This window comes from Camelus ferus, chromosome 25, assembly GCF_009834535.1.
Source record: "Camelus ferus isolate YT-003-E chromosome 25, BCGSAC_Cfer_1.0, whole genome shotgun sequence".
Classification (NCBI taxonomy): Eukaryota; Metazoa; Chordata; class Mammalia; order Artiodactyla; family Camelidae; genus Camelus; species Camelus ferus.
Window position 1 is genome coordinate 37,576,383 of NC_045720.1, and position 13,364 is coordinate 37,589,746.

General features: G+C 41.4%; 1 protein-coding gene across 1 annotated transcript in view; it reads left to right on the plus strand.

The window, feature by feature from the left end:
- The first annotated feature begins 386 nt into the window (after nucleotides 1-386).
- The window catches only part of PIP4P2 (phosphatidylinositol-4,5-bisphosphate 4-phosphatase 2), a 52,123-nt gene continuing 39,145 nt past the window's right edge, over nucleotides 387-13,364 (plus strand). Inside the window, exon 1 of the mRNA XM_032467630.1 lies at nucleotides 387-661. Within this exon, the coding sequence (XP_032323521.1) occupies nucleotides 556-661 (106 nt within the window). The 5' untranslated portion in view covers nucleotides 387-555. The remainder of the gene's footprint in view (nucleotides 662-13,364) is intronic.

A 13,364-nucleotide genomic window follows, 5' to 3' on the forward strand; every position in this document is an offset into this window, starting at 1 on the left:
ACATAATCGCTGCAAAGTTTGACGTCAAAGAACCCCCCTTCCCCCCTCGAGGAGTTAAGCTTGAGATCCGTGTTTGCTGTGGTTCTCCTGTAATCAAGTCCCAGGCCTCCCACCACCTTTCAGGCCGCTCTTAACCCTTCCTGGTGAAGGAAATGTACAAAGGCCAAGGAGTTGCAGCCCCTGCCTCCCGCCCACCCCCCTCTGCTTTCGGTTACTTCGCAGCGTCCCCGCCCCTCCGAGCCCAGTCGGCCCTACTACGTTCCCAGGGCCGCCGCCCCGCCCCGTGCCCCGCCCCGTGTCCCGCCCCCAGCCCCCAGGGCCCCGTCTTTCTTGCGCCCCTCCCCTCCCCCAGACGCGCTGCCCCGCGCGCGGCCCTTCCCCGCCCCTCCCCCCGCCCCCTACCTTGTGACACATCCCGGGTCCTCCCGGCGGCGGCTGCGGCGGCAGCAGCACAAACCACCGCCTCCTCCCGGAGCCGCAAGCTCCGACTCGGCCTCCCCCGGCCCCGCCGCCGCCGCCGCCGCCGCCGCCGCCGCCGCCGCCGCCGCCGCAGTCATGGCTGCTGACGGGGTGGACGAACGCTCGCCTCTGCTGTCCGCATCCCACTCGGGAAATGTCACCCCCACGGCCCCGCCGTACTTAGAGGAAAGCAGCCCCAGAGGTAAGGTCAGCGCAGCCCTTTCCACTTCGTAAGGAAGAGCCTAGAAGCGTAACGACCGGGGAGCCCTGGCTCCGAGGCGGAGGCAGAGAGGAAGGGATGCGGGCTGTGCCTTGTAAAGCGGAGCCTGCCTGCCTGCCGGGGAGCCGCACCGCGGGGCTTCCAGGCGGTACCGTGCGGGGTGTGTGAACGCGTGCGTGCGTGTGTGTGTGTGTGTGTGTGTGCACTTCGCCCCTTCTCACCCACCGGCATGGGGTGGGGGGGGTGTGCGTGCGTGTGCACGCAGCCTCTCTCATCCTCTGCCCTGGGTGTGTGTGTGTGTGTTTCATCACTTCTAACCCAGGGATACAGGATGTGACATGAATTTCCCTGGCTGAGCTTCGCTGTTTTAGAGCAGCCCCTAAGAGCGCTGGATGGTGGTGCAAATCTCACAATCGTTCACAAATCCTTTCAGGTTGCTGAGAAACCAGGGGTGTTGCTCACCTTGGCATCTGTCCTTGAAAGGGCTCAGCTTGAAAAATATTAAATCCTCCCATTCACCCAGCAGTGAATTGCCTTACCAGAAGGAATAGAGTTAATGAGTATGCCTAAGATGTCTGCAGTCTCTGCCCTTACTTCTTACTCCTCCTTGTAAGGAGTGCGTGTTAGTTCTAGTGGTGAATGAGGAGGGATAGAAGGGAAGATGGAATATTTTTGATGCATAGCTGGGTGAGATTGAAATTACATTTTAAAAGTAACCCAAGTTAATATAGCATATATTTATATGTATTTTTCTTCTCAAGGTGGAATCAAAAAAGATTGGATGGCAGTGTGGTCTGAAGAAAGAAGGGGGGGATCATTTACCAAACTATTTGATTTATTCAAAGATCTATCTTTGTTTTAATCCTTTCAGTTGACTCCTATACTAGAAATAAGGCGGAGTCAGCAGTTACAGAAAATGGAAGCCAAGATTTTAAAAAACCACTTAGAACAGTGAAAAGGTTGGTCGAATATGGCACTTGCAAATGTAGGTTAAGTGCATCTCTCTTTTTTTGGCTGAATGTGAGAGGTTTAAAAACTCAAGGAGGCAAACATTAATGCTTTTGAAAATGTGGGTGGATCATGTTTCTTGTAACACAACTTTTTCTAAGTTCAAGTCTAGAATTGGAGCAGCTGTAGAGCAGGCTGAACTTGTCCAGTACTTAAAATTTCCATTTAACACATTATAACTTGAAGAGCAACACCTAGATCTTAATCCACACTTAGCTGTGGAAAATTCAGAGTGATTGAGAAATAAGGTGCAAAATGGTACCCATGGGAAACCCATAAGTCATGTTTGTTGGTCAGCATTAAACTTGTGTCAGAGGACACCAGGGGGGGAATTTCCTTTAATGGGCAAATTTGACGTTAATATTTTTACTGTTTTCTAAGTTGTATGGTCTACAGTGGTATAAACACTTATTAATGAGTATTTCAACTTCCTCCAGTCTCCCTTTTAAGACAAAATATTTGACAATTTATGGACAGACAGAGGTTGGATTTAAGGAACTGTCCTATAACAGATTTTCATCCTTGCATCTATGTTTTTGTATGTGTAGTCAGATAGTGGCTAAATTATCCCTCAAAAATGGTCATACTCAGGGATTTGCTTGTAGATGTCTTTCTCATTTGCCAAATAGTTGTTTGATCGGATAAGACTCCTCAAACCATACAATAAGGTACACATTCCAGCTCAGCCACTGAGAAAAAGAAGTTGCATTCCAGAAAACTTTTTGCAACCAAAGAAATTCAATGCGTTAAAAAACCAAATTCAGCTGAGTAAATTTTAAAGATGTCGTTGACTTTATTCAATGATTCATGAATCGGGCAGCATCCTGTCTCACAGATAGAGATGAGCTCCAAGGAGCTGTGCAAAATTAAAGACATGTAGGCAGGAGGGACAAGGCAAACCAGCAAAAGTGGACTGGTTGAGGCAAGGTCACTTTTCTTAAGGGGATGGCAGGGCCCCATCAGGCAGATTAACTCACTGGTGCTGATCAGATGATTCCTGACTGTTTGGGGTAAAATTCCATTTCTGGCAAAGGCATAAGTGACTCCACTTGGGGCCTGTTGTCTTGTTTTTAACAACTGATTGAGCAAAAAGCTCTTTTTGCCTATTGTAGAGTAAAATCTTTTCTTAACTGGGGAATGAGACAGGTTAGATGACTAGAAACACTAATTTCTCACGGCATAATACCTGGGAAGCCAGAAGCGTAAATTTGAAAAGCCATTTTATTTGCATTTTCAACAGAGTATCTTTTCTCAATAAATAACAAATGAGAGTATTTCTAAATATTTTGAGTAATACACAAGATCTGGTTCTTGAAGAGCAGGGCTAGCCGCTCATTCAGCAGTTCATTGGGACCATGTGCAGACCATGTGCCAGTGGCTGCTCTGGGTGACCAGAACTAACCAGACCTCACGGAGCCCACGTTGTAGTGTGGAGAAAGAGTAAGTAAACACATAGTTGGATTATTTCAGATTGTAGGAAACACTCTGTCACCAGACCAGATGTTTGTAGTAGCTGACAACAATTAGAGTTGAAGTGTGGGATTCAAAAGACCAGAAATAGATTGTACTTTTTGATAACGAACTTTGGCTTATTTTTATCTATAATTTTTAAATTTTTCTTAAAGTACTTCATAGCCATACAGAGCAAATATTTTCTCCAATTCAACCCTTTGCTATTTGTGTAACCTTCTAAGTACCCCAAGATGAAATGCTCCACTTCGTATTCAAAGTTGGCGGCGTGTTCATTTATAGACAAGTTATTGCTAATGTAATGGGGAGCAGTTAGTGTTTTGCGTCTGGTTTCATGTGTGGTCTGTGCAACAATCCTCCTGGGCTTCTAAGTGGAATGCTGCTGGTGGTCTTTACTGTCAGTGCTGGATTCCTGCATAGACTAGGAGACCACCTCTCCTATGATTACAGTACGCCATTTGGTACACTTGCCAGCTTTTGTTAAATCATAGGAATTAAATTCAAAGACAGTTTTAGGCTCATCTGAAAGGAGATTGAAAAAAATACCACAAAACTTACACAATTTGGCTATAGTTATTTGTTTTCTTTAAAAATCCTACTAATTCTATAGGTAGGCTATGGGAAATGAATATGACCTTTAAATTTATGAGAGTTCCTCTGTGAAAAGTGGTTTGCCTTTGAGTTGTCGAATTATCTATGTATTGAATATGGGCATGTGATTATCTGCTTCACTGTAATTTTGCAGGGAAAAGCATACTTTGTTATAAAGAGACAGTTTCGTTCCCTTAGTTGATTTCTGTTATTCATTCAGCAAATAAATATTTGAGGGCTAGCCAAGCTCTGTGGTGGTAAGAGGGGAAAAACAGACATAGCTCCTCTTCCATTCTGGTGGGGGATATTGAGACGTAAATTCAAATGAATGCAATGTGCAGGGGGGATGAGGAGAGTGCTAGAAATATGTCTAGTGCCGCGAGAGTGTGTAATAAAAAGATTTAACCTGGTTAGGGAAGTCAGCAAAGGTTTTCCTGAGACTTGATTGAGGTCTGGAAGCTGAGCAGTAGTTAACTTGGCAAAGGGAGGATTAGAAGAACATTCTAAGCAATAATAGTAATAATAGTAATAATAATAATAATAATAATAATAATAATAATAATAATAATAATAGCACATGCAAAAGCCTTAAGCAGGATAAAGTATGGTAAGTACAAGGGACTGAAAGAAGGCCAACGTGGCAGAAGTGAGACAGCAGCAGGGGATGTGCTGCATGAAGGGAGTGCAGAGACTAGTGTGGTCGATATTCTCCAAAGACTCTCCTCCCTCTCCTAAGAACTATGCTTTTTGAGGGCGGGGCGAGGACACAGTTCAGTGGTGGAGTGTTGTGCCTAGCATGCATGAGGTCCTGGGTTCAATCCCCAGTACCTCCATGAAATAAACAAACAAACAAACAAACCTAATTAACTCCCCCCACCCCCGCCAAAATAAAGAACCCTGGTTTTTGATATTCAAGTCTTTGGGAAGTTCTTCTCCTTGGATCTGGGCTGACACTGTGGCTCAGTTGGTCTACAGAATAAAGCAATAGAGAACTGAATGACTTCGGAGGCTAGTTACAAGTGGTCTCACAGCTTTTGCCTCTGTCTCTTATAAAACACAGTCTGAGGAAAGTAACTTATCTTGTAAGGATTTGAGTACCCTGGGACTGCCATGCTTTGAGGAACCCTTAGCAAGCCACCTGCAGAGGCTTTATGGAGAGAGGGATGGCTGACCAGTCTTCAGACACGTGAGTGAAGAAGCCATCTTGGATACCCATTTGTGCCTTCAAATGACTCCAACCCAAGCCAACTTCCTGCTGCACCTGCATGACAGGTTCTGGGTGATTACTGTCCCAACTGAGTCTGGGAAATCTACAGAATCATGAAAGCTAATATTAAATTGTTGTTTTAAGCCCTAAGTTTTGGGTGTATTATTCTGCAGCATCAGATGCTCAGAACCGTAAGTATTAATCAATTCATTATTAGCCATGTTGAAGAATTTTACCTTAAGCAAGGGGATGATCTCAGATGTTTCATTTTGTGTTAATCGCTCTATGGATTAGAGAATGAAATAGAGATGGGCAAGAGTAGATGAGAATAGATAACTTTGCGTGGCCACTCTAATGATTCAGACAAATCTGACAAACTGATGATAGCTTGGACTCAGATGGTGGTGGAGCCGGAGAGGTGAGGTGCTGTTAGGAATTAAATTGAAGAGGGATTGATGATGGGTTGGATGCAGGATGAGAGGGAGATGGCACGGATAGCTCCTAGAATTCTGGCTTCTGCAACTCAGTGTGATCACCTGTATTGAGACAGAAAACACCAGAAGAGGAGCAGGTGTTGGAGAACACAGATCATGAGCTTAGTTTTAGACATGATACACGTAAGTGCTTTCAGATATCTACAGTGTCAGGTACGCAATTGGATCTGCAGGTGTAGGGCTAAGAAATGAGGCTTAAGCTGAAGATATAATATTGTATTATTTATGTATTGGTGATAGACCAATACATGGATCTTGATTTAAAGCTTCCCAAAGCCCCACCCATGTGCCACGGCATGTGCCAAGATGGAACATCCGTGTGCCGAGATACTGCTTATCCTCAGTCCTTGGAGTAGCAGAAGCCTTTAAGCCAGCAGCCTCCAGCTGAATGTGAAAAGGCTTGGGAACCTTTGTCTGAGACCACTTCAGGAGAAAGAATAAGGTAAAAAGAGGAGAGAGCCTAGGACAAAGCTTTGAGAAACTCCCACATTCAGTGACCAGTTAGAGGAAGACGAGCCTGCAAAGAGGCTGACACGTGTCTTCTTGCGAGGTAGGGAGAGAACCAGGAGACTGAAATACCACTAAATCAAGGGGAAGAAAATACTTAAGGAAGGAGTGGCCAAACACATCAAAAGCTGCAGCAAGAAAGAGCAAAGAGATGAAGTCTGAAAAAATCACCGTTTGCACTTAGTCCCACTGAGGTCGTTAGTGACCTTCGTGAGAGTTAAGATGTATTTATATTGAAATCCTTTATAAAGAATTAAGAATGTTCATTCCCATCTAAGATAATATTCTAATACGCATTTATTTTCATTGTAAAATTACCTTTAAGCAACTTAACTTCAGGGAAGAGGCTAATATCCCTTTATTCTGAACACACTGAGGTTTCCTGTGGCCCGTGATTGGGTTTTAGAGGGCTTTGTCATTTTCATCTTACTTCGTTTCACCTTGAAAGGTGTGTAAATTCGAAATTGCTTGAGGAAATGTTTTCAGTGACTAGCAAATAAATTGATTCCTGGTTTGAGAGATAAGTTATTTAATATGTACCCTGTACTTTTTACTTAGAAATTGTACCATAAATAAGGTATATTTTTAGTGATCCTCTCATGTGCTCTACCTGGAGAAATCTAAAGTCATTAGTTAAAATCTAAAGTTAAAAATGGTACCTTAGATTCAAGTGGGACAGAGTCTTTTTTTCACTTAGGACTATGTTCTGCACTAGACTAGACTTTTACTGAGTGTCTTGGTTCAGACTGTTACAACAGAATGCCATAGACTGGGTGGCTTAAACAGCAAACATTTGTTTCTCATAGTTCTGGAGGCTGGAAAATCCAAGATGGAAGTGCCAACCGATTCAGTGTCTAGTGAGAGCTGTCTTCTGGGTTGCAGACCACCAGCTCCTTGTATCCTCAAGTGGTGGAAAGAGGGCAGGAGAGCTCTCTGGGTCCTTTTCATAAGAGCACTAATCTCATTCATGAGGGCTCTGCTCTCATGACCTAATTACTTCCCCCAAATCCCACCTCCTAATACCATCACATTGGGGGTTAAGAGTTCAGCATACAAATTTTGAGGGGACACAAACATTCAGTCCATTGCACTCAGTTAGAGTCTTTGAATCTGTTTGGGCAGGCTTGTAAGTTTCTGAACCTCCTTGCATCCTTGCAGAGTTCAAGGTTGGCTGTGGATTGACAGGAAGAGATGACGTAGATCCAGAGACCAGCACTGTAGTCACAACGCACTGTAAGACTGAATTAATTCTCGTTTTATTTATCTGAACCCAGTAGAGAAGCCAGGTTGTCCGAGTGAGCACAAATAGATGCAGTGTATTTGAGATCAGCTCCCTGAAACTCCAAACAGAGGTGAGTACCTGCTGTGATACTGAGAAGGCAGGGAAGCTTGATTTTGTGCTGTGCTACAGCTAATGCTCCATTTAAGGAAATTTTTCAAAATGGTCCTTTTTTTGTTTGTTTTTTACGGAAGTGTAGCTAATTTACAATGTTGTGTTAGTTTCAGGTATACAGCGAAGTGATTCAGTTTTATATATATATATAAACATATAGAACATATATATGTTACATATATATGTATGTATATATACATAAATATGTTCTTTTTCAGATTCTTTACCATTATAAGTTATCACACGATATTGAATACAGTTCCCTGTACCGTACAGTAGGTCCTTGTTGTAGAATGGTTCTTGAATCAAAATCTGATTTTCCGAGACCACATTCTTATGGAAGGGAAAATAGAACCCAAACGCTGGTGAAGTACCTCTGTTTCCAGTGTCCCAGTATTATGGCAAGCCCATTTCCTATTATAATCCTTTTTCTATTATTCAGCAGTCATTGAGCTCCATGATTCTTTTATTCTATTTTATAATGCCCACATTTCCTCCTGGCTCTATATAGCATCTTTAAAACATTAATCAAGAAATGCTTCATTCAGTCGGTTACCATTTCAAATATTTGAGTACCTGTTATACTGTTCTAGATGCCAAAGAGCTTACATTTCAGAGAGAGATACATTTGGTGAGTGTTATAATTGCAGAGAGTGAAGAGAATAAAGCTGGGCATGAGGACAGCGGGCACCGGTGGCGTGGGGAGTATTTCAGATAGTGTGTTCAGGAAGGATAGCTCAGAGATGACAATTGCTTAGAGACATGAAAAATGAGTCAGAATCGGCCATTGGAAGGTTTAGGGGAAGAGTGTGTCAGGCAGCTGGAACCACAGGCATGAAACATGCTGTTTTAAAACGAGAAGGCCAGTGGATTAGAGCGTGGTGCCTCGGGGAAAGTGCGGTAGAGGGGGTTAGAGGACTAGGCTAGGGAAGACCCAGAGGGCTCTGTCGGCTGAAACAAGAAAGCACAGCGTGAGGCGAGGATGTCACCCATAAGCCACTCAGTGCGCTATTACTGGACCGGGCCCTGTGAAGAGCAGCCGGAAGTCTCTGGACCCCCTGTCTTACTAGCCTGTTAAGGTCCAGGAAAAGAGTCCCTCTTGTTGCCTCTTCCAGTGTCAGAGTTATGTGATTACAGTCATTGAGCGCATGAAGAAATATATAGCTGGTCAACTGCTTCCAGTCACCGAGCCATTATTTTATCAAAGGCGCAGTCACACATTCTGTAATGCAAGAAACAACCATTGTATAAAATGGGCAGAATACAGGTAGTATGGCTAGTAGTATTAATCAGGTCATAAGTAAGCATTTAAGCCCAGAACTTCCGCTAGGTGTGAGCCAGTCATGCCCAGGTCGTCTCACTGAGTCTGTTCTACACCAGCCCTTACCTGTAAGGGAGGTGATGGATAGGCGTTGTCCATCAGGCACCCAGCGCCATCTCCTAGTGTTGTTAGGCTGGTTGTCCTTAGCATTGTTTAATTATTCCCAACATAAAGGTGGGGGCCTTAAACTTAAATGATCATTACCTGGTGTTAGCCGTATAAATTCATCCCACGACTGAGGGAGGTCATAGTCTTTGGCTGAAATTTTGCTTGTTGCTCTGATTGGGCTTGAGTAGCTTTAAAAGAAAATTTATATTTGTGGTGACAGTCAGAGGAAGTATGATTGATTGGCCAAGAGAGGGAATCCCATCCAGTAATATCAGTGCTGAACCAAACAGAACTGTGACTGCTTCCAGAATAATTTTCTAAGGGCCATCCACCCAGAGCCTTGGAATGGAGAAATCCACAAAGCTAACCCAGACGTACTGGATGTAGATAGTTGACCATAAACCCAACAACTGGATTAATTTTAAACTCTGTGTAAGATCATGAAATACAGTCGGTTCATAAGCAAAGGTGTAAGCAATTATCAAAGTAATTGGTACACAGGCCTGATGCGGCATCTGTGGTCAGCTGGGTACCTCAAATGTCATCCTCTTATCCTGCTCTGGCAGTTTCTTCTTTGTTGCAGCATTGTTTTAAGGTGACTTTGAGGCCAGCAATCCTCTCTATAGGCCAGTCCAGTGCAGGGACCCTTTTTAAGTGGGAAATATTAATCCAAGAGTCAATTCCCTTCAGTTTTGCTGTTCATGAGCTAGTTAGGAGTACCTGATAAGTGTCCTTTTATCTTGGTTGGAGATAGTCCTTCAAATGATGTCTTTTCCACCATGCATAATCCCCTGGTTGCAGGTCATGGGGCATCTGATGTTCAGCCAAAGATAGATTACTGAGATAAGCTTCAGAAACAAATGTAGATTGTCCTTTTAATAATTCAGTTAAACTTTACAATAATATAACATCAGTGAGCTATTTGAGAAGTGAGTCTTGGTAAATAAAGACCTCAATTAACAAAATTAGAATTTAATATCCACTGTACCATAATTTTTTCTCTCTAAAATTATCCTCATTTCTACCAAATATAGCCAAATTAAAGCTAATTTGTTTGCCAAATAAATCTGGTTTCAATAAGTTTGGACTGATGATTTATAAGTGTAATTGATCATATAGGCTCTGTTTAAATCGGCTTTGCTGGAACTTTTCATAAGGAAACTCAGATTAAATTTTTAAGAAGCCTCTCAAGGCCAGGAAAACCACACCAAGGGCTTGTCACAGATTTTGCCTGTGATATCTATAGATTTGGGTGAATTCCTCCCTTTTCAAGGTCCCTAAAATACCTTGAGATTCCAGCACCTGTTAGGATATGGTCTTCCTAATTTACCTGATAAAGCTGCTGGGAACCTAAGAGTTTTCTGTTTCTGGGGGAAATAAGAATTCTATATAATTTCTAGAATATCTAGATTAATAAGATTTACCCACATAATATAAGAAGATTTCTCCCTCATTTGACAATGCTTTCTATGTAATTTAACATACCAAATGAACCTGATTAGTGTAATATCTCTTTAGGATGTTTCAGGGGCCCTTTGAAGCATCTCAAAGTTAGCTAGAGATCAAGGGAACTTCATTAGAATTTGATTTGGGAAGTTTATCAAAAAATATCAAAGAATTTAAAAATATTTGGTCAAATAGCATCATAGATCACTGTAAAACAAAACTTACTTACTTAAGCAAAGTGACAATAAAATATTCCAAAGGCAAATACAGGAAGTTATAGCAGATTACCAGTTAAAGGTTAAAAAAGTACTTTACAATCTGTATCAAAAGCAGGTCAACATTTTAAGAAAACTTTGTCCTTTTAATGGAGAGAAATATCAAATTCAAGTTTTTCACTAGCTACTTTTAAAATTCATTTACTCAATTAAATTTATCTTAAACTTAGCCAATCCTGACCATGCACAAAACTCTTTTCTCAGGGTCCCTTTACCACAAACCTTCCATAACTTTCTGTATCAGTGTTACTTTGTATCTTATTTTTTCCCATTGGGAAACAACCAACTCTAAGACAAAATTACTTTATTTTCCCGTAACAAATTGCATTTCCATTCCTCATACCTTCTTTGACTGAAAACGTACATATCCTACTTTCCTACTGTATACTGAAATGTTTCTCTTACTATTTCTAGTAGTTTTAATTACATATTTAAATTAGAACCCTCAATTCTTAAAAACCTCAATTTCTATTGAAAACTAGAAAGTAAGTAATTATCAACTTTTACATTATCATTCTGTTGACTGTCAAACATAAATACCAACAATAATTCCTAAAATCATGTGTTGTCTTGTGGAAAATATCTCAGTGTGGCACAAACATATTTATTAATAATCATAAGTATTTTTAGATTCTTTGTAAAAGGAAGCCTGTGTTCAGTAATTAATGTTTCACTATCTTATTTTATTTGGGAACTTAGCTATTTAATAAAATTCCATCATTTAACTTAATTTAGTACAACTCTAAAATTTCAAGTTACCAAATATCTGGAAAAATTGTTTTTAAGTAAACATTCCTGTCCTAAAACATAATTATTCCTAAAACTCTTATCTTCTTTACATTTAATTTACTTATAAAATTTTCGTCATGCCAAGTTATTTTTTGCTGACAAATTCGCAACAGATATAACTAGATTTTATTGTACTTCTGTTAAGCCTAAGTACAATAAAAATATTATACTTAATGTTGATGACTCTAAAGACATGTCTATATTAATTAAATGGACAAACAAATTAACTTTAATACCAGGTATTAATTAATTCTGAATATTTCCCAGTTCAGCATGAACCTGAAATTCATCTTGGCCAGTTTTCTTTTATATTTCTAATAATTTATGTAAGTGCTCACTTTTCTTTAAGCCAATTTAATAGAGCTCATTTACAAATTAATTTTGATAATACCATCCAAACGTAAAACATATATTTATGACACACATGGACATATAGACTGGCACAACCAGAGATCTCAAAGCTTCATTTTAAAACTTAGTTATTAATCAGGTATTACAATATGAAACTCACTAGTTTATAAATAACAATCAGAATAAGTTACATTTAAAACACCCTCTTCCTCACTCTTTTTTCCCTCCCAGTCTCAGGAATTGGAGATGGTCTAGATAAGTATTGCTGAGAACCCTGGTTAAATATTTACAGCTCAAGGCACAGAGAGAGAAAAGCAAGTTCTCTTTGAGGAGCTTGTTCCCTCAGTGTCAGAATTCTGAGATGTTTTGTCAAGCCAACTTTCTCTAACAACTTCATATGCAATAAAAGAGCCCCTATTGACCATTTTCAGGGCAATATTTTCCTTTAATTCCCAATTAAGTAAGCACTTGTAATTATACTTCATGTATGCACATAAAACTGGCTGCAGTGTTAGTTGAGGCTGGCTCTCCGACACCCCTTGTTTCTCTGTTTCAGAGACTCTGCTTCCCATTTTAAAATTGAATTTGTTGAGGATAAAATTCACTAATGACATTGTGTGGTGGGCCAGTGTGCTGCTTGTGCGCTCAACCCCTCTAGGTATCACCGGGGAGTCGTTTCAGCCCTCTTACACGTCTTGGTTTCTCCGTTCAGTAGCCTCAGGCCGCTGTGGTTGCTCAGATCGCTGAATGGCCAGTTCTTATACGTGATCCCCAGGTGAACAAATCTTTTAATTAATGAATGGGTTTCCCTACGGGACTGCTACACGGTATGAGGACTCTGTCTCCACTATTTCCATAAATTTATGAGTTTCCTGAGAAAGCCATAACTGACCAGAAGGAGCCTTGTCACTCTTCTTAGGAGCAAAGCTCTCATGTAATATCTTCACTTTTATCCTGACAGATTCTGTTAAGCCAGCTGAATTGAGGAGAGGCATCAGATCAGCCTCCTACCTAACTACTCTGCCCAGGCCGCTCAGTCTCTTTCAACAGAGTAAACCTGTTTTTTTCAGCCACCCCCAGTGTCTTTTAGCTGGGTGGGCATCTTCCTCAGTGTTTTTCAGCTAGGGGGACAGGCACCTGTTACACATCACCCAGTAAAACTCAAAATCATCAGCCAATATGGGAGATCTAAGAACCAGGAGAGGCTCACCCAAGTTCATCTGGACTCTTCGAAAAGGTAGATGGGCACAAGAGGCCTCTGCTGGTACCGAGATCTGGTTCCTAGTAGAGTCCAGGCAAAGGAAAGAAGTCTGCTCTGGGTCCCTTCATTGGTCACCAAAACTGTCAACTGAAAAAAAAAAATGCACCGTGTGAGAGTTAGGAGCTAAGTTTTATTTGAGGCAAAATGAGGACTATAGCCCAGGAAACAGTCTCTCAGCTCAGAGGAGCTGTACCAAAGAGTTTGGGGAGGGGGAGTCAGTATCTATATGATTTTAGTGGAAGGGGTATACGTGCAATCAAGCACACATTCTGGCAGGAGGTTGCTGCTACTCACAAGGAGCAGATCTTTTTTATGTTAATGATTTTAGTGTTTTTCTAGATATGAGAAGAAATTAGGCTCCTAAAATCTCCTGAAAAATATCTCACTCTCTGAAGGCCCATTCTGCTAGTTTTTCCTGGAGCACAGACAGAGTACCTCATTCCTGACCCCGACCCTGAACTCTT